We start from the raw sequence: 19,068 nt of genomic DNA, 5'->3' as shown, positions 1-19,068 counted from the left end.
CTGCAAGGGAGCAGGTTTTGGGTGAGTGTTCGGAAACACACTGCAAGGGCGAAAGTCTTTTTGACAGTGGAACAGGCTGCTTTTCCTTTGCTGGAGAGACCAGGCTGCTACCTGCATTGCTTTTGGGGGTCCCACCAAACTCTGCAATTCTATGATTCTAGCGGGGGCTGTGTTGCAACCAGGACTGCAGATCTTGCACCCTGAGCAGGGGCTGGCTGGCCTCCAATGGGGCCCCCTTTCAGCTCTGATGCCCCACAGACGGGACTGTTGCGACAACAGACCTTGCCCTGGGGGAGGAGGCTACCTCGCCAAGGCCTTTTAGCGCAGCAGCCTTGGAGAGAGAGGCAAGGCTGTCTGGAGGGGGAGGAGGCAGACGTCCCCCTCCTCCCCCCCCCCAAAAAAAAAGGAAGAAGAAGAAGGGGAGTAGAGAGCCAAGCTCATTAGGCAGGCAAGCAAACAAGAGCTTCAAAAAAGTCCAGGAGGGTCCAAGGCCTGTGCTAGAGGAGGCTTAGCAAGCAGCGGTTCCGGCGGTGAGCAACAGGGACAGCTCATCCAAGAGGGATGTCCAAATTGGCCTGAACGAAGCACACATCTGGATGTGGGAGGCGTGGGCCTCAAGAGGCGAAAGAGATGGAGATGTTTTTATTTTGCATGGGGGAGACACAGAGAGAGAGAGAGAGACAGGAGGAGGAGCGAGCGAGAGGCCTAATTGGATCCCACAGGAGGCGAGGATGCTTTTCAAAGGAGGAGGAGGAGGAGAGGAGCTGGCTGTCTGCCTGCTCCTAACAGCAGCCAAGAGCAGAGACATGGAATTGGTTCCCATTCCTGTTTCACAATAGGAGAAGAATGTTAGGCAGGCGGGGAAAGGAAAAGGGGGGGGGGAATCAGCGTGGTTTGCCAGCTTTGGATTTCAAGCACAGCACAACACGCAAAGAGGCATTGCAGGGGGTTGGACTAGATGACCCTGGGGACCCTTCTGATTCTACAGTCCTTTGATTCTATGACACACACACACACACACAGTCACTTTCTGCAGGGTCAGAGCTGGAGTGGGTGGGGCCAGGGGGTGAGGGCAGAGCTTGGAGGGGATTTCAAAGGGGAGGGGAGGAGTCAGCTGGTGGAGCAACTTTCACCAACCGAGGGCCACACAGAGTGGCTGGGGCAAGCCAGTCAGATGGGCGGGGTACAAATAATGAATTATTATTATTAATAATAATAATAATTACAACTGGCAACAGACAGATGGGCAAGGCAGATAGGCCAGAGCTTCATCTCAAGAGAGCCAATGGGGGTGGAGTGTTTAAGAGTGCCGGACTAGGACTTGGGAGAGACCAGGGTTCGAATATCCGCTCAGCCACAAAAGTCACCTTGGCAGCCATTCACTGAGTCCCAGCCTAACCTATCTCATAGGGAGGAAAAGCCATGTGTGCGTCCTTCGGAGAAAAGGGTGAGATATAAACACAATAAATGAATAAAAGCAAAAATAAGTGGGAGCTGTAGTAGAAAAAAAAAGGATGTCAGGATATTAACCCTGCAGATTCAGGGTGTATATATATATACACACACACCCTGAATGTACTCTTGGGGTACATTTCTCTCCTCCCATTTTACAGGTGGGGAACTCTGCTGCCAATCTGCTGTTACCAACAGTATAGCCATGGCCAGAGAATCTGTAAGCTGAAACCGTCAACAACACACCCCTTGTCTTTGCTGGTCCATCGGGGATCAGCATTTCACAGCACTCACATCAGAGAGCATGAGAGCCCTTTGCCCTGGCATGCAAAGAAGACAGGACTGATTTATTCAGAACAGACAAACAACAGTGGAACTCCCCTCCCACAGGAGGGCAGTGATGGCTACCAACTTGGGTGGCTTTAAAAGAGGACAAGGCAAATTCGTGGAGGAGAGGGCCATCCAAGTCAACTAGCCATCAGTAGAGTCTCATGCTCTACTGACCAAGCTAGATTTTCTTGCTGCAGATTTAAAATCACCTTGATGTAAAAAAAATAATAATCAGCCCACCCTGCCAGCTACTGCCAAAAGATTAAAAAAGAAAAGAGAACACTGCAAAATGTAATTTAAAAAAAGAAACTTTAGAAGCAGGTAAAGGGATGCCTTTGGAAACCCCAGGTAAACACTCTTACTTGGTGTAGCTATTCCTCTTAAATTTAATGGGACCTATTTCTAAGCAGGAAGTGCAGAGTTACACCAGAAATTGAATCTGCAGGCTCCTTGCAGGGAAACTTTCTAAAACAGATTAAAACAGTCTTGCTAGTGAAGTCCACAGGAGACCCATGTAGCCACATACACTCATAATTCATGACTTGTACAATACTGACAGCTTTGGCTCAACTCTTCCGGTTTACAAAAACTGCCCTGGCTAGTTGTTCGGAAGAGACTATGACTTGCCCTCAAGCCCAATGGGTATCTGCAAGCATGAATCAGAAAAGAGATTCTCCTCTCGCCTTTGCCATCCTAACTGTGACAGCGGCTGCATAGCTGAATGCTTTTAAAAACTATCCGAGAATCCCTGCTGAATCAGATCCAGGGGCCCCTCTGATCCAATATCCTGTTTCCCACACTATCCGGCCAAGACGCCTCTTCTGGGAATCGAACAGGCGGAGGCGGCATCAGATCCCCGTTACATCTGGTCGTCAACGATAGATTGGTTTTGTAAATGGAGGTTCCACTCCTCTCGTGACTCGTGATGACATTAAAGAAGATGGACTATGGGTCCATCCAGATTTAGCCAATCAGGAAGCTCCCAAGCAGGACAGAAGCCCCTCCCCATCTTGGCGCTCCCAAGAAACTGACAGATATACTGCCTCCCAACCTGGAGGCTTGATACGAGCCGGCATGGTAAATAATCTATTAAGGGAAACTAACTACTCCAAACAAATAAACCAATGCTGGATATTGAGAACTGTGAATAAGTAAAAATGTGCAAAATAAGGGGTGGGTGGGAAGACACGATACTGACCCACCTTACAAGGCTGATGTCAGTGAACTTGCAGGAAGAACAATTATTATTAATATAATTTCCTTAAATGTATATACCCTGCCTTTCTTCTGTTGCAGAATGCAGAGTGGCATATACAGACTTCCCAGATTTGGTGGCTGGTGGCCTCATGTGCCTCCAGACCTACAGATTGATTATTAGTCTGGAAAAGAGACTTATGGAGCCAGGTCAGAGCAATGGCTTAGCCTGGACTTACTCTGACTGGCAGCAGCTCTCCAGGATCTTTTAACTGGGGGTGCAGGGTAAGGCGTGTGCTGAACCAGGAGCCAGCATCCTGCCATGCACTGAGCCACAGGACCCCTCCTCCTAAACATTTTGACACCTGGGCCTTCGAGAAAGAGCAGGCTAGCCCCTATGAAGTTTTGGGTGCTTTGGCAAACTGGAACACAAATCCTGGTGCTGTTGGACCTTGGGCCCATCTGGCTCAGTACTGCCAACACAGACTGGCAGCAAGGGATTCAGGCGAGGAACTCTTCCAGGCCTCCCTGGAGAGGCCACGGAGGTTTTGACCTGGGACGTCCTGCATGCAAAGCAGAGGCTCTTTTCTGCCCTTCCCCAAAACGGTGGGGGTAAGAAGAGAGAAAAAGGAAGAGGATAGAGCCATGCCTGGCAGCATCCCTGCGAGCTGCAGAGAGCTCTTCTCTCCACGGAGCTCCCCTCCGCCAGCCAGCCTCCAGGCAAGTTTTGCATCCAAAACGCTTGGCTCAAGCAAGCTCGAGAAGAGCCAGGCTTGCATCCGAGGCGCAGAGCCACAAAACCTCCCGAAAGGGCACATCCACTCACTTACCTCCCTGGAGGACCCTCCTCGGGTGGAGACGAATATGTGCAGCCCATGGCGGGTTCCGACCCTGCGCTTTCATGCCAGCTGCAGGGAGCCAGGAGGGCTGAGCCGCGCTCCGCCGCGCTCCGCCGCGAGACAGGCACGCACGCGAGGGGTCCCTCGCCCCCCTGAGCCCTCTCCCGGAGCTTAAAAAGCCAGCGGCCACAGCCCCCCTTTTGTTTAAGAGCGGAGCAGAGCTCTGCATACCAAGTCCCTGCAAAGAGACTGGCTCGATCCCTCTGGGATTCGTGCCGGCTGCCTTTGCGAAAGTTACCCGGAGGGTCCGGCACGAACCCAACTATACTCCCAACATCTGGCGGGAGCAGAAAGGAATGAGTGGCGGCGGGTGGGGGGGAGAGAAACTCAAGAATGAAAACTCCCAGGGTCCCTTGCAACACTCCCCATCTCTCTAACCATTCAAGGGTTGAAGGGGGTGGGGGGGAAGAGAGAGAGAGAGAGAGACGTCTCACAGAGTGAAACGCCCGTTGCCCTAACAACAGGTTTACATCACAGCACTATTTCTTAATTAAATAATTAAAAGCATCTCTGTCACTTCCCCCAGAGTTCTTGTCCCTGCAGGACCTTTTTCAGAACAAGACTCAAGGGCAGAGGAAGTGAAGGGAGGGGAGAGTGTCCTAAAAGGTTAATCCTCTCCCCCAAAACTTTCTATAAAAATAAAAAGTTGTTCCCCATGGCCAGCCTGCCCCATGGGCCTCGCTGTGGGGGAAATGCAGCGCGCAGAAGCCACAGAATTAGCACGCAGCATATCTTGGCACAAGCTGGTTTGTATTATCCTGCTTTTGCATCGAAGGCAAGCTGCGCAGTCTGCGACAGAAGGAATGCAGGGCTTCCAGACCCAGAGACCCTCCGTCGCTGCCGCCCCATCTGCAGCATGCATTTAAAGCAACATCAACAAATGATTTTAAAGAGTCACGGTTTTCCCCAAAGAATCCTGGCAGCTGCAGTTAACATAAGGACATAAGAAGAGTGTGGTGCTGATTAACGCCAAGGCTGCAGGTTCGATTCTCTTACGAGACAGCTGCTTATTCCTGCATTTCAGGGGGTTGCACTAAATGCTCCTCAGGGGCCCTTCCTACTCTTATGATTCTATGACTTGAGCAACTGTTTGGGGAGTGACGTGGGCCTAGTTTGCAAGGCAACCCTCGCCAGCCTAGGGCTCTCCAAATGTTTTGGGACTCTCGACTCCCACCAGGCTGCTGTTGGAGAAACCATTGCTTCAGTTCTTGGACGTGAACAGGCCTGGCCACCTGAGAAGCGATCTGTGAGGAGGGTCGTGGGAAAGAGGATGCAAAGAAAGGAAAGCCAGTGATCAGGGGCCAAGATTAGAGGCAGAAAAGAGATATTATTCACAGTCAAATGGAAGCAGGAATAAGTGAAATGACAGCAGACTTGGCTATAGTCAAACGAAGCAAAAGATGCATTTTCAGCAAACTCCTTTAAACTCCCCAAAAGGTCATGCCTGGTCAGACCTCTGCCTGGGGGGGGGGGTGAGGGGGCAAATTGTAAGTGTGAATAAACGCTTCCTCTGTTCCATTTATTAAGAGAAGTTAATGCATTTTCCTCTAGTGAGGAGGAAGAAGAAAAGACAGCTGTTGATGTATGGAGCGCATCCGGAAAGGAGAGACTGAGGCCCACAGGCTGTGAGATAGAATCACAGAATTGGAGAGCTGAAAGGGGGCCGCCAAGGGTCATCTAGTCCAACCCCTTGCAATGCAGGAATTGCAGCTAAAAAATCCCTGGCAGGTGGCCATCAGCCTCCGCTCAAAAAACTTGGAATGAAGAGAGTCCACCACTTTCTGAGGGATTCCATTCCACTGTCAAACAGCTCTTGCAGGCAGAATCTCCTTTATTGTCATTTGAATCCATTGGTTTGGGTCCTCTCCTCCGGAGCAGCAGAAAACAAACTTGCTCCATCTTCCATGCGACAGCCCTCCAGGTACTGGAAAATGGCTCTCATGTCACCTCTCAGTCTCCTCTTTACCAGGCTCAACATGCTCAACTCCTTCAAGCGTTCCTCACAAGGCTTCGTTTCCAGACCCTTAATCCTCTTGCTTGCCCTTCTCCGCCCACGTTCCGGATAGACAGCAACAGGAGACAAAATGTCTGTAAAGTAGGGGGGATCCATCACCCTGCAAGGTCACGAAGCGACATGGGAGCATCACCCCACAGGAACAGCCAGCCAGCCCCATGGCAAAATGAGGAGATTGCCTGGGAGGAAAGGACTGCAGGGTTGGTTCCCCTTTCGGGTAATACCTTTTGCATTCTGGAGAATACTTATTCCTTCCCTCTTTTATCATTAGAATTGTAAAAGCCTCATCTAGTCCAGAATCCTCTTCTCACAGCGGCCAGCCAGATGCCTGTGGAAAACAAGGATCCCGCTCCTCTCCTGTGGCTTCCGGCAACTGTTTTTCAGAAGCATTCCTGGCCACAGCAACTGCGGGGGCAGAGCAGAGCCAACGTGGCTAGTAGCCAACGACAGCCCTCTGCTACATGAATTTGTCCTATCCCTTTTCAAGCCATCTAGGTTGGCACCCATTGTTGCCTCCTGTGGACCTTTCTTTTGCAAACTGGGACCAAGGCATTCCACCTCTCGCAGGTGCATTAACCAAACCACAGATTCCTCCCCCTGCTCTCCAGGCTATTTTGTAAACAAAATCCAATCCCTCGAGGAAGGCCCAATTGCTGACCCCAGCTGGGGGAAATGACAGCATTCTCACAGAGGGAGCCCTGGGTGGGGCACCCTCTAGGCCTCCTCCACACCATAAAGAAAAGTGGTGTGGTTAAGAGGTTGAGACTTTGAACTGGTTGCACTAACCCAGAAAACATGCTCCAAGTGATCTCTGCTGCAATCCTTTGGTATCTAGATGTGCTCCTTTCTCACACAGATTTGCCCCTCTGAGCTACTTTGGAGGTGATGGTGGTTAACAAGCAATTCTCCTCAAATACTCTCCTGGGCTTAGGAAGCTGCTTACAGTGTTTTGGAAGTGCTGTCATGCTTTAAAGTTGTCATGCTTTAAAACCATGACAAAGCACTTGTGCAGCACTTGCAAAACACTGTTAAATCGCTCCACACAGTAAGCACTCAACAGCCCTGCAGGAGTTGCAACATCCCTAAACAGAGTCATTCTTCCCATTCTATAGATGGGGGAAACTGAGGCTGAGACAGCGGCTCGCTTAAGGTTACCTCGTATGTTTGCTGCAGTTGAGACTTTGAACTGGCGACCTGCTAACGCACCTTCCCATCAGTCAGGTGGGAGGCAAAGGCCAGGATCCAGCAACCCTGCTTGCTGTTAAATGCAGACCTGCGTTTACCCCCAGCTTTAAGGAGGACACTTGCAAATGCAACGTCCACTATTAGCATGGCACTGTGGAAACAACGGCACCCTTGAGGTCTTCCCCTGATGCCAACTGAGACTTTTACCTTAGCCTGGTTTGTAGACATCCTCACAGACCCCCCTCTGTCCTCCATCCAGGCCAGCGAGGGGCTTCATCAGCGTCCAAGGACACCTTACAGCCAGGCAAAAATATCTGGGCTATAAAGCAGGGCTAGGGAGGGGCTGCGGCCTGAGGAGAGATTCAGGGGCCACACAGAGATGCCTGCAGGGCCACATTCCACCCCCAGGCCTGAGAGTCGCCACCCCTGCAGGAACAGATGCCATCTACACATAGCAGGAGCAAAGGTGGAAGGTGAACCGGGCAAAGGATTCTGCACAGAGAACCTCCCCGCCCCCCGCCCCCCGCAGTTTGCTGCCACTGCATTTCAGAGGAGGAGAACCACAAGCCCTGCAGAATCATTGACTGATGCCAGCCAGCGGCACCTGGCAGTCTGGGTCAGGTGCCTCTGAACCTCATCGCTTCATACCGTGAATCGCTTTTGTGAAAAATTCCAGCTGAAAAGAAATATGCTAGTATGGTGCGGAGGAATCGTCCTGTCTGAGGCATATTTAGGGAACTCTCCCTCCTGACTTAACTCCCCAAGCTGGGATTCGAGGCAGCTTGCACATTTTAAAAGCAAACTTGACAGAATGCATTGTAAAACAAAGGATCCGAAAACAGTAGTCAAAATACAGTAAAAGCACATTTAGAACTGGGAACGAAAACTCATTAAAGCCCAGAGATTTGCATTGCCTGCACTTGAGTTTCTAAAGGCCTGCCTGGAGAGAAAGGTCTTAGCCTGCTGGTGGAAGGATAACAGGGAGGGAGGGAGTCAGACCTCTCCTGGGAAGGGATGTCACAATCTGAGAGCACACAGAAAAGGCTCTGTCTTGGGTCACCACCAGCTACCCCTCTGGTGCTGATGGGGTCAAGAGAAGGGGCTCACCAGGCAGGTTTGTGTAGGGAGACACGATCTTTCAGGTAGCCTGTGCCCAAGACACCTAGGGCTTTGCAGGACAAAATTGTTAGTTTGGACTGTGCCTGGAAACACAGACTGCTAGCCACTGAAGTTGTCTTAATGTGCTTCCTGTACCTGGGCCCAGACACCAGTCTGGCCACAGGATTTGGGGCCAGCAGAAGCTTCCAAACCCTTTCCAAAGGCTACATGTGCAACGTGATTCCAGCACTCGCCTCTCTGAAGCTGTTGGGTGTAAGCTGCCATGGGTGAGACCCATGTACCTCGCCACCAACCCACTCACCCCGTTGGCGGCTGGATTTTCGTAAAGTCAGGGACCTCCTCTTTCTTCTTGCGGAAGAAAAACCAGTACGTCAGCAGGCCAATGATGATGGAGAAGAGGAAGACGTCCGTCATGCTGAAGGGGACCGAAGCCTCCGGGGTCTTTGCGGAGGGAGAGTCATCCTTGGATGATGCTGTCCCCATGGCAACGGGAAAACTAAAGCGAGGAGGAGAAAGAGATAGCCGTCACATGTCACATATCGGTTTCAGGTCTTGGCAAGAAAGCAGAACTTCTGGAACCAAAGCATCCTCCCGGCTGCGGGGAGATGAGCAGGGATCTGTAGTGGCGAGAAGCAACCTCAGAATATTGTGAAATAATAATAAAGAGCACCTCTGAGCATAGCCAGAGTTTCTTAAACAGAGTAGCCGCAGCCACCTACAGAGAGGAGCAAAGTAGTGTGATGTATACGCTACAACTTTAGGTGATTTGACTTGAGATAAGAGTTTGACAGCACACTGTCAGCACTGCCACACCTTATAAAATTTTGCAAGGCATGTGGGAGGATCACGAGTGCGTCAGTGAGTCTACTCCACAAGAGAGGGCAAATACTCCTTTTCTCTCACAACGGCACAAGCTTTATCCTGCCTTTCTAGATGTCAGCTTCAAGGCAGCTCGTGTTATTCTTTGCTACAAAAGAGAGCATGGCGTGACAGCAGAAAGACACACAATCCAAACCAGCAGCACCGAAGAACAACTTTATTGAGCCTTATGTTGAGTCAGAGCACTGGCTCATTTATCTAAGTACTGTCTGCACTGATTGGCAGCAGCTCTCCAAGGTCTCTCCCAAACCCACGTGGGGAGTGAACCTGGGACCTTCGGCCTGCAAAGCAGGTGCTCTAACCACCTTTCCCTGTTATTCTGCGTGTGGATTGTGTTTGGCTTTCATGGGGCCACAGCAGAGAGAAAGGAAATGACAGTGGCACCCACTCCAGAATTTGTTTTATTCTGGATTGCTTTTGATGTTTTAATGTGTTGCAACCCGCTTTGAGGTTTCTTCTTTAAAATATAAAGCGGTACAGAAATGAAATTAGTAACGGCAAAGCACGTGGGCTTTTCGTCTCTGTTTTAGCTGGGGGTTGAATGGGATAAAGACACAGCCTGATTGCAGAGAATAAAATGATGGGTTGCCTGCGTGCAAAGCCATCACCCCTCTTCTCCGTCACTGAAGTTTCCACAGTCCCTTCGCTCGCTCTCTTTCCCACCCAAGACACCCTCTCTCTCACATCCTAAAATAGATAAAACTTCTAGCACATATGTGTCAGGGACTGTCTGGATGCAGAGGAGTTGTGCGAGGCAGCAGCGGGGGAACCCCCTGGGGAACCCGCAGAAGAAGGCTCAGAGCCAGAGGACTGGTGGTGAGATGGGCAATGAGTAGTCAGAGGGAGAAGAGGGAGAAGACTGAGAGGAAGAGGTGTCAGAAGGTGAAGAGGCAACAGGGTTTAGTGAGCAGGAAGAGGCTGTGGCAGAGAGCGGTTCAGACTCCAAGGCTGAAGCAGAGGCTGGAGAGGAGTGGGGTCCAAGAGGCAGCTGAAGAAGCCAGGAAGTCTCCCCCTCCTGCTGCAACCAGCTCCCCTCCCCGCTGGTCTCCCAGGACACACAGAGGAATGAAAAGAGCAGAGCAAAGATTTCTTGTATGCAGACTGCATGGGAGAGGAGGCGTCTGGGAGAGGGATCCTTGCAACTGCATCATCGGGGCAAGATCTGCTAGGAAGAGTTGTGGAGGCTTGAGCTCTGTGGTTCGTATCCTTGAGTAAAGATTTAACTTCACTGGCCTGGGGTGATGTTTGTTGCTGACCTATGCCTGGCGCAAGCACTGATAATATGCAAAGCTAAGCAGGGTCTGATTATGGCTGTTTCCTACATCTCAGCTTTCAGAAAGACTCCAAGAAAGCTGAGATTCTAGAATTGAGGGCGTGGGAAGAACCAACAAGTTGTGTAAGAGGGAAAACCCACTTTCCATGGCTCATCAGTGCGCACCTTTCCTGCTTGAGCTGTGGGAGGGGGGCGGCGGGGGAAGAGGCTCAAAGACCCAAAAATGTCCTCAGGTTATATAAAAGGCACAACAACCCTTTGCTGAGTGCATTTTTGACCTTCTGCCTCCTGAAAAGAGCTTTCCCTGAGAGGAAGAGAAGTGGGCAGGGAATTCATAGAGCATGGCGGTTAGCAGTTAAACAGGCCAGGCAGCATTGGTGACCTGACAGGTGTGTTTATAACAGTAAACGCTGAGTACACACTCCATTCTGCATTGATTCATCTGCATTTCAAGCCAACGTTTGCCAATTTCAGCGGGCTGGGGGCTGATGGGAGTTGTGACCCCAAATCACTCCGCTCCAGCCCGCTACAGTCCAAAACATCTGGAGGTGGTAAAAATAAATAAATGGTGGCAGCCTCTGATGTGTTAAGAGGGACCGGGCCATGCAAAGGATGCTCTGATGTCACAGTATTCCAGCCAATGGCGAGCCTGAGAGGCAGGAAAGGCAAAGGGTGGGATCCAAAAGAGTGAGAGGGAGATGAAATGGCAAAGAGGAGGGAGAAAAAGAGGCAGGTCAAAGAACAAGGTGTGAATATATATATATGTAAGGAAGGATTTGAAGCGGGAGTGGCTCAGAGGAATGAGCAGAATGCTGGAGGAGTTTGGTGAAGAGAGAAAGGAGGCAGAGTTCAAGAGAGGACAAGATTTGTATTCCAATCTGGTGCAAGAATGCAGTTGGATTAGATGAGGTGGTCGTGCTTCTGTGCCTTGAAAGCAAAGAATCCTTGTGGACAAGAGCCCCAATTTATATCAGGCCAGAAGCTCACCCAGTCCAGCATCCTTTGGGGAAGGTTGCAGCTGAGTGGAAGAGCACCTGCCTTGCATGCAGAAGGCCCCAAATTCAATCCCCAGTTGGCATCTCCAGGTAGGGATGGAATATCCTGTGCCTGAAACCCTAGAAGGTGCCTGAGCTAGAGGAACCAATAGTTTAGTTGCGTATAAAGCAGGTTAGGAAGTGCCATAGCTCAGGGGTAGAGAGCAGGTGCTTTGAATGCAGAAGGTCCCAAGTTCCATCACCAAGGGCATCTCCAAGTAGGGCTGGGAGGGTTCCCTGTCTGGAACCCTGGAGTGCTGCTGCCAGTCAGTGTAGACAATACTGGATGAGATGGACCAATGTTCTGACTCGAGAGCCACTAGTGGTGTCAGATTAGGACCTTGGGAGACCAGGGTTCAGCTCTCCACTTGACCACAAAGTTCCCTGGGTGACCTTGGGCCAGTAACTGTCTCTTAGCATAAACTACAGTGGAACCTTGGTTCCTGAACGGCTTAGTTGCCAAATAAATTGGCTCCTGAACGGTGCAAACCCGGAAGTAAATGTCCCGGTTTGCAAACGTTTTTTGGTAGCCGAATGTCCGACGCGGCTTCAGCTTGAGTACAAGAAGCTCCTGCAGCCAATCGTAAACCACACCTTGGTTTTCAAATGGTTTTGGGAGTCGACTGGACTCCCGGAATAGATTAAGTTTGAGTACCAAGGTACCACTGTTTCTCAAAGGGTCATTGTGAGGATAAAATGGGGAGGGGGAGGATGTAGACCACTTTGAGGTCCTTGGAGAAGAAGGGGGGCATATAAATGCAATAAATCACTGGAATCAGATGGAATGGGGCAGTGTTAGAAACTCAGATATAGAAGCTAATTGCCAAATAGCACCTTAAAGCTAGGCGCCATTCTTTCCCCCAGTAGGGCTTGTGGTTCTTGATGTCCATTTCTACGCCGTTTTATATTTTAAAGGGGGGGAAATCTTCCAGCTAAGGATTGCCACTTTGACATCTCCCGAACTGTCCAGATCGGTGCCGTAAATTGAACTCCCACTTCTCCCTGCTGGCCTGGCCTCTCAGATAAAACACCTGGATTTTTCCCTGCCGTTCTTATTAGTGAGCGTGGGCACAGGGCCAAGAATCCCCTACAAAGCTGTGATTTTCTTGGTAGCGTGTCAACAAGCAAGGCTTGAGTGTGACGTGTGGGCAAAGGACTTCCTCAGTTGTGTAGAAACCAGGTGGCACCGGAGAGCTGCAGGAAGAGAAGTGGTTTGCCGTCATCTCATCCACCCAACACCCCTGTTTCAGGCCGGCAACCCGGTGCTTTCCCCCATTCCAGGCCAGCTGGTAAACTTGACATCGAAACACGGGTGAGGAAAGAGGCCGGCGTGGCAACTTTTCCCGGCACAACAGCCCACACACAACCACCCCAGAACGGAAATGCCTCCTGCAGGGCGCTGAGCCCGGCCTCCCGCACACATCGCGCCAGCTCTCTGCGCTTCAAAGTCACGTTGTGCAAGCAGGGTTGATGCAACCATGGAGTAACACAATGGAGGCTTATCCGCCTGTGGCTGGGAAGGGCAGCTGAGAGTCACGTTCCTCAGGAGCCAGGTGATCAGCTGAGAGCACAGAAGAGGGACAAAGGACTCCAGGGCAAAAGCCTCCCCTGAACAGTGCCTAGCACTACGGACAACCAGCTCTGCATCATAAATATTAGGAAGAACTTGGAGGTATTTAAACTGAGGTTGGGTGGCCACCTGTCAGGAATTCTTTGGCTATGAGAACACAGACATTTTGGATTTAGAAGGTTTTAATAACGTTTTTGGGTGGCATGCATATTTGTGGTATGACAAGGTTAAAGCACATAAAGCATTTAAAAACCATATTATCAGATAATGGAGGCATATAATTTGGACAAGAAAATTGGCTTCCAGGTGGAAAAATCAAAATTAGAAACAGAACTGTTAGAACCTAAAACTAAGATTTTGTCAAAGATGTATAACTTGCTGTTGAAATGGAATACTCAGGATGAAACGGTGAAATCTGTTATGATTAAATGGGCACAAAACGTTGGACATAACATTATGTTTGCTGACTGGGAACGGTTGTGGACCACAGGTATGAAATTTACGGCATGTAATGCCCTAAGAGAGAATATTATGAAAATGATATACAGGTGGTACATGACACCAGTCAAGCTCGCAAAAATCTATCACTTGCCCGATAATAAATGTTGGAAATGTAAAGAAACTGAAGGTACATTCTTTCACCTCTGGTGGACGTGCCCAAGGATTAAGGCTTTCTGGGAGATGATATATAATGAAATGAAAAAGGTATTTAAATATACCTTCTTGAAGAAACCAGAGGCCTTTCTCCTGGGCATGGTCGGCCAACTGGTGCCAAAGAAGGATAGAACTTTCTTTATGTATGCCACAACAGCAGCAAGAATACTTATCGCAAAGTATTGGAAGACACAAGACCTACCCACCTTGGAAGAATGGCAGGTGAAGGTGATGGACTATATGGAACTGGTAGAAATGACTGGCAGAATCCGAGTTGGTGGAAGAAGATTGGAAAAAGTTTAAAGACTATTTACAGAAATATTGTAAAATTAATGAATGTTAGAATGATGTTGGATAGAAACTAAGTGGTTTATAGCTGTAATGTTATAAGGGAATATGAGAAAATGGACTATTAATAGGTAAAAATTCAATGTTACAATATTTTAAGATTGAAGACCAGGATAAACAAAGAGGGGAGGGATTTGCTGAACTAATTAACTGAACTGGAATACAGAAAAGGGAGGCGTGAGGAGGTCCGGGAAATAAGCAAATGAAAGATAAGTCATTGAAAGAGCGAGTTGTTTTTAACTATTTTTATTTTGTATTTTTCTTTTTTCTTTTTTAATTTTGTAATATTTTGAAAATCTCAATAAATATCTTTTTTTTTTTAAAGGAATTCTTTGGCTATGAGCCATGCACTGCAGCGGGGGGTCAGACTAGATGACCCTTGGTGCACCTCCCAACTCTGTGATTTTATTATTGTTTTGCTGCCTGTCACAGATGCCAATCTGAAAGGTCTGTAGGCTCAGTGGTCTCCTCTGTATGTAGAAGGTTCAATCGCCGGCATCTCTACGGAGGGCTGCAAATATCCCCTGAAGAGTCACTGCCAGCCAAGGCGGACACTACTGAGCCATATGGACCCAGTGGCCTAACTCAGTTTAAAGCAGCAGCATCATGTTCCTGTTTAATTCAGTCATTTGTCCAGAGGCATGAGGACTAGAACCTTAGCTTGCTTTTAGGTGACGGGCAACAGCTCAGTGGCAGAGCATCTGCTTTGGAGGCAGAAGCTCCCAGTTTCAATCCCCAATGGCATCTTCCAGGTAGGAATAGGAATGTCCCCCCCCCCCCCGGAGAGCGGCTGCCAGTCTGTGTAGACAACACTGGGACTGGTCGACTCAGATCAAACTTACTGTGTCAAAAAGCGCATTAACTGTCTCTACAAAGTTTTTATCACCCAACCAAAAGAAATTAAATTAAGTGCATGACTTTTGGCCCAGTGGTTCCCAACCTTTCTGGCATGGTGACCCCAAAGTCCCAATCTGTTTGGTACAGTGGACGCTCGGGTTGCGAACGTGATCCAGTGTGAGAGCCAGTGTGGTGTAGTGGTTAAGAGCGGTGGACTCATAATCTGGGGAACCGGGTTCGCTTCCCCGCTCCTCCACATGCAGCTGCTGGGTGACCTTGGGCCAGTCACACTTCTCTGAAGTCTCTCAGCCCCACTCACCTCACAGAGTGTTTGTTGTGGGGGAGGAAGGGAAAGGAGAATGTGAGCCGCTTTGAGACTCCTTAAAGGGAGTGAAAGGCGGGATATCAAATCCAAACTCTTCGTCCGTGCGGGATGCACGTTCGCAACCCGCAGCATTTGCAAGTCGTGTCTGCGCACGCGTGGGTTGTGATTTAGCGCTTCTGCGCATGCACAACCGCCGAAACCCGGAAGTAACCCGTTCCAGTACTTCCGGGTTTCGGCGGTCCGCAACCCGAAAAAACGCAACCTCAAGTGGCTGTAACCTGAGGTATGACTGTATATAGCAACCCATTGATTTATTGCCACAGACCTGCCTGGAAATGCAATTGGTACCAGGGACCTTCTGCATGTAGAGCATCTACCACTGGGCCACAGGACCTCTTGTTCTCTCTTGTGACAGTAACCTCTGCCATGGCTGCCTTTGCCATCCACATCTGAAGGAAGCATTTTGGAAAATACCATGTCCCGTCCCCCGTCCGATACTTTTAATCGGAGGCATCCGGGATTGAACCTGGTCCCTTCTGTATGGGAGGTGGGTGCTCTACCCCTGAGCAGTGTGGCAATTCCTACATCTCACCTATATAGAAGCAAAGATAAACCACTTACCCACCAGGTAGACCAGTGCATAGAGTTGTGTACGTGTGGAATGGGACAACCGCAACTGTTGATAGGGCAGGGAACTAACTTATGCAAGATGCAGTGGGAGGAGGAGGAGGCTGGTACGCGAACGCCTAGGATTTCACCTGGCACTCTCGCCTCCTACCCAGATCTGGGTGCGAGTTCCACCCAGTGGGACATGTGCTGTAACCCCAGGACACAATAGAAGCCTTTGACTCTTCCCAAACTAGTCAGCATTATTATTATTATTATTATTATTATTATTATTATTATTATTATTATTATTATTATTATTATTATTTTGTACCCCGTCCATCTGGCTGGGCGGCTTCCGACAAAGATTAAAAATACATTAAAATGTCACACATTAAAAACTTCCCTGAATAGGGCCCGCCTTCAGATGTCTTCTAAATGTCAGGTAGTAGGTTATCTCTTTGACATTACTGCAGAGGGAATTATTATTATTTTAAAAATTAAGAATGTCAGGCAAGTAACAGGCTAGTACCAGGAAGTGTGTAATGTTTGACACTTTACTATGTTTTTATATGTGTTGTTGTTAGTCTTTTCAGACTATAAGCCTGCTGACAGAGACAGCCCAACACCTGAAGAACCACAGATTCCCCATTCCTGGGGCAAACAATACAAGCTGGATAGACCAGTGGCTTGAGTTCATAGAAGTTGCTTCCTATGTTCATTACTTAAAACTCCAGCTAAATCTGAGCCCTCATCTTTTCCTCCCCACCCGCTCCAAATTTAGAGCTGCATGGTCCTTGGGGCAGGGACCCATTGGCTTATCCAGCTACCCTTGATGACGCAGAAACTTCAACTGGTCCAAAATGCAGCAGCCATACTGGCTGCATGGATTTGAGAGTCCATTTTCAGGCACAATTCAAGGTGCTCATATTAGCATTTTAAGGCCTCAGGCTCCAAATGCTTGAAAGACTGCTTCTTTCCCTACAGACCCTTCCTTGGGGGGCTGGTATCACCAGAGGGGGTCCTCTTGACTGTTCCTCTATCCTCAGAGGGGTTGGGAGATGGCCTTCTCTGTGGTAGCCCCCTAAGCTGTGAACTCGCAAATGCTGAGGACGCGCCTTTTTACCACCTGAGGTCAGGTGTACACTTCTTGGGTCCACCCTATTTCCGCAATTGGAAGTTGCTTTAAACAGTTTTTAATATTGTGTTTTAATTACTGCAGCCTGCCCTGGCACCATAGGGCGAAGGTCCATCTAGCTTAACATTGTCTACACAGGCTGGCAGCAACAGCTCTCCAGGGTTCCAGGCCAAGGACATTCTCAGCCCTACCAAAAGACGCCACTGGGGATTCAACCTGTGACCTCCTGCATACACAGCAGATGCTCTACCACCAGACCTGAAACCTGGCTGATTAAAAGTAATACCAGTCAGGTGCATCTGAAAGAGGGCAGCACCATCTGAAAAGGGCAAGGCAAAGCTTTCAAAAACACATGCCACCAAAACACTGAAAGCCACGATGTCGTCTCTGCTCACGTTGCAGGGTTGGCCACCGCAAAACCCAAACCTCTCAGGTGTTGATCCATTTTGAAGAGCACACCTTGTCTGAGAGCATGCACGGAAGCCGCCCAGCTATAATGTTTTGTGCAAAGATTAGCTGTAGAGTTAGGGTCAAGTTACATTCTCTGCCCCACGTGTCTTACATAAGAGCCATCAAACACAGGGCTCTTTTGGTCTCTTGAGGCAGGCGTGGGACACGTAATACACACGTACACACACAAGCGCAGAAATATTATCTGAGCAAATTTGCTTTCTGAGAGCTGCTCCTCTTAATCTGCCCACTACAGGTAATTTGGGTTTTCTTCAGACAAGAGGCTATAGAAAGAAAAATGGGACTGAAAGGACTTCCTGAGTGTACATAATTTGGTGCAATTCACAGAATTTCATATTTGGGGTAGTTGCAGTGACCTCAGATGGGGTCGATCTGACATTTAAGCACTCAGCCTGAGATAGGAAAACATCTGCCTGACAGCCTCTTTTGGAACAATACTGAATTAGTTTTTGGAGATCCTCCGCAGCTCTTTCGCCAAGATGATTTTTTAAGTCAAAATTCAAGAAAAGCGATCCTGCTTTCTGAATTCCTTTTCTAGAGAAGATGTGGGCAACCTATTCCTCTGGACCAGAAGACACAGCTAACCAGCACGATCCCCTACCTTCTGCTCTAAACTGTATGCAAATACACACAAAGAACCATTAAAGTGTGCTTTAATCTATGGCCTTCCAGATGTTGCTGCACTACAACTCCCATCATCCCAGGCTTTTGGCCATGCTGGCTGGGGCTGATGGGAGTTGGGTGTCCAGCAACAGTTCAGAGGACCCCGTGGTCCCCATGCCTGATTTAGAGGGAAGCGTTGTAGCTCGCTGAGAGAGCACCTGCTTTTGTAAAAGATTCCAGGTTCAATCCCCCAGCATGGGGCTGGAAAAAACCCCTGCCCGAAAGCCTGAAGGGCTGCTGCCAGTCAATGTAGATGGAGGACCAATTGTAATGAATAGGTGGGATTGCTATGAGGAATTATAACGAATATAGAGTAAGCCATCAGTGTCAGCAATGAAAGCATTGCGTTGACAGGGTTTAACCTATTTTGATATGATTTTTGATCAATCCACACCTCTGCATCCCTGTTCCATTTCTCTTTCTTCACAAGTCACTTACACACTTAGACAGGCAGGCTCCTGGGTCATCAAAGACAGTGGGCAGTTTCCTTGAAGTAGGGCCAGGAAACAGATCTCACCTGAAGGTGATAATGATCCTGTCCTCCTGGCCATCCTTCTTATCATGTATATTGCTTGTTTATGACCTCAGGGGTTGCCAAATGCTCTCCTTTGTAGTTCTGTTTTATTTACCCCATGCTTAATTAGTTTTGGTAGTTTAACTTTGTTCCCAAGTGGGGTTTGTTGAAATGCTCAGAAGAAATCTGATTGGTTCTTACGAACACTCTGTAAAAGTTCTTTTGTGAATAAAACGACCTGGGCCGAGGAGTGGCACGAACAGAGAGAGATTATTATACGCACCCTTCCCAGAGTCTTGCTGGTTCAAGTCTCTGTGTGTATTCTTATTAATCAGAGTTCAATCCTTCCTTTACTTTGTGAACCCTTCACCAATGGTCCAACTCTGTCAAAGGCAGCGTTTGTATGGAATGAAACAGTCCACTAATCAGGGATACCTAAACAGGGGTCCATGGATCCCAGGAGGTCAATGGATGGGCTTTAGGGGGTCTGTGAACCAGATTCCCACCCCCCAGTGAAATAAAATAATTTCCATGCAACATTTTGTGTTTGTATGAATTTTTCT

At 48.9% G+C, this 19,068-nt stretch overlaps 1 protein-coding gene across 4 annotated transcripts in view; it reads right to left on the bottom strand.

The window, feature by feature from the left end:
- POR (cytochrome p450 oxidoreductase) overlaps window positions 1-19,068 on the bottom strand; it is a 53,547-nt gene that overhangs the window by 22,914 nt on the left and 11,565 nt on the right. For 3 of the 4 annotated variants that reach the window (XM_081172999.1, XM_081172997.1, XM_081172998.1), the window contains exon 2: window positions 8,495-8,689. In XM_081172999.1, coding sequence (XP_081029125.1) covers window positions 8,495-8,676 — 182 coding nt within the window. In that variant the 5' untranslated portion in view covers window positions 8,677-8,689. Of the gene's footprint in view, window positions 1-3,806; window positions 3,869-8,494; window positions 8,690-19,068 lie in introns of those variants that run through there. The other variant, XM_081173000.1, reaches the window with a different exon arrangement.

Source organism: Podarcis bocagei (assembly GCF_964188305.1).
Source record: "Podarcis bocagei genome assembly, chromosome: 15".
NCBI lineage: Eukaryota > Metazoa > Chordata > Lepidosauria > Squamata > Lacertidae > Podarcis > Podarcis bocagei.
The sequence above is the reverse complement of the archived record's forward strand: the minus strand, read 5'-3'. Positions and strand labels throughout refer to the sequence as shown.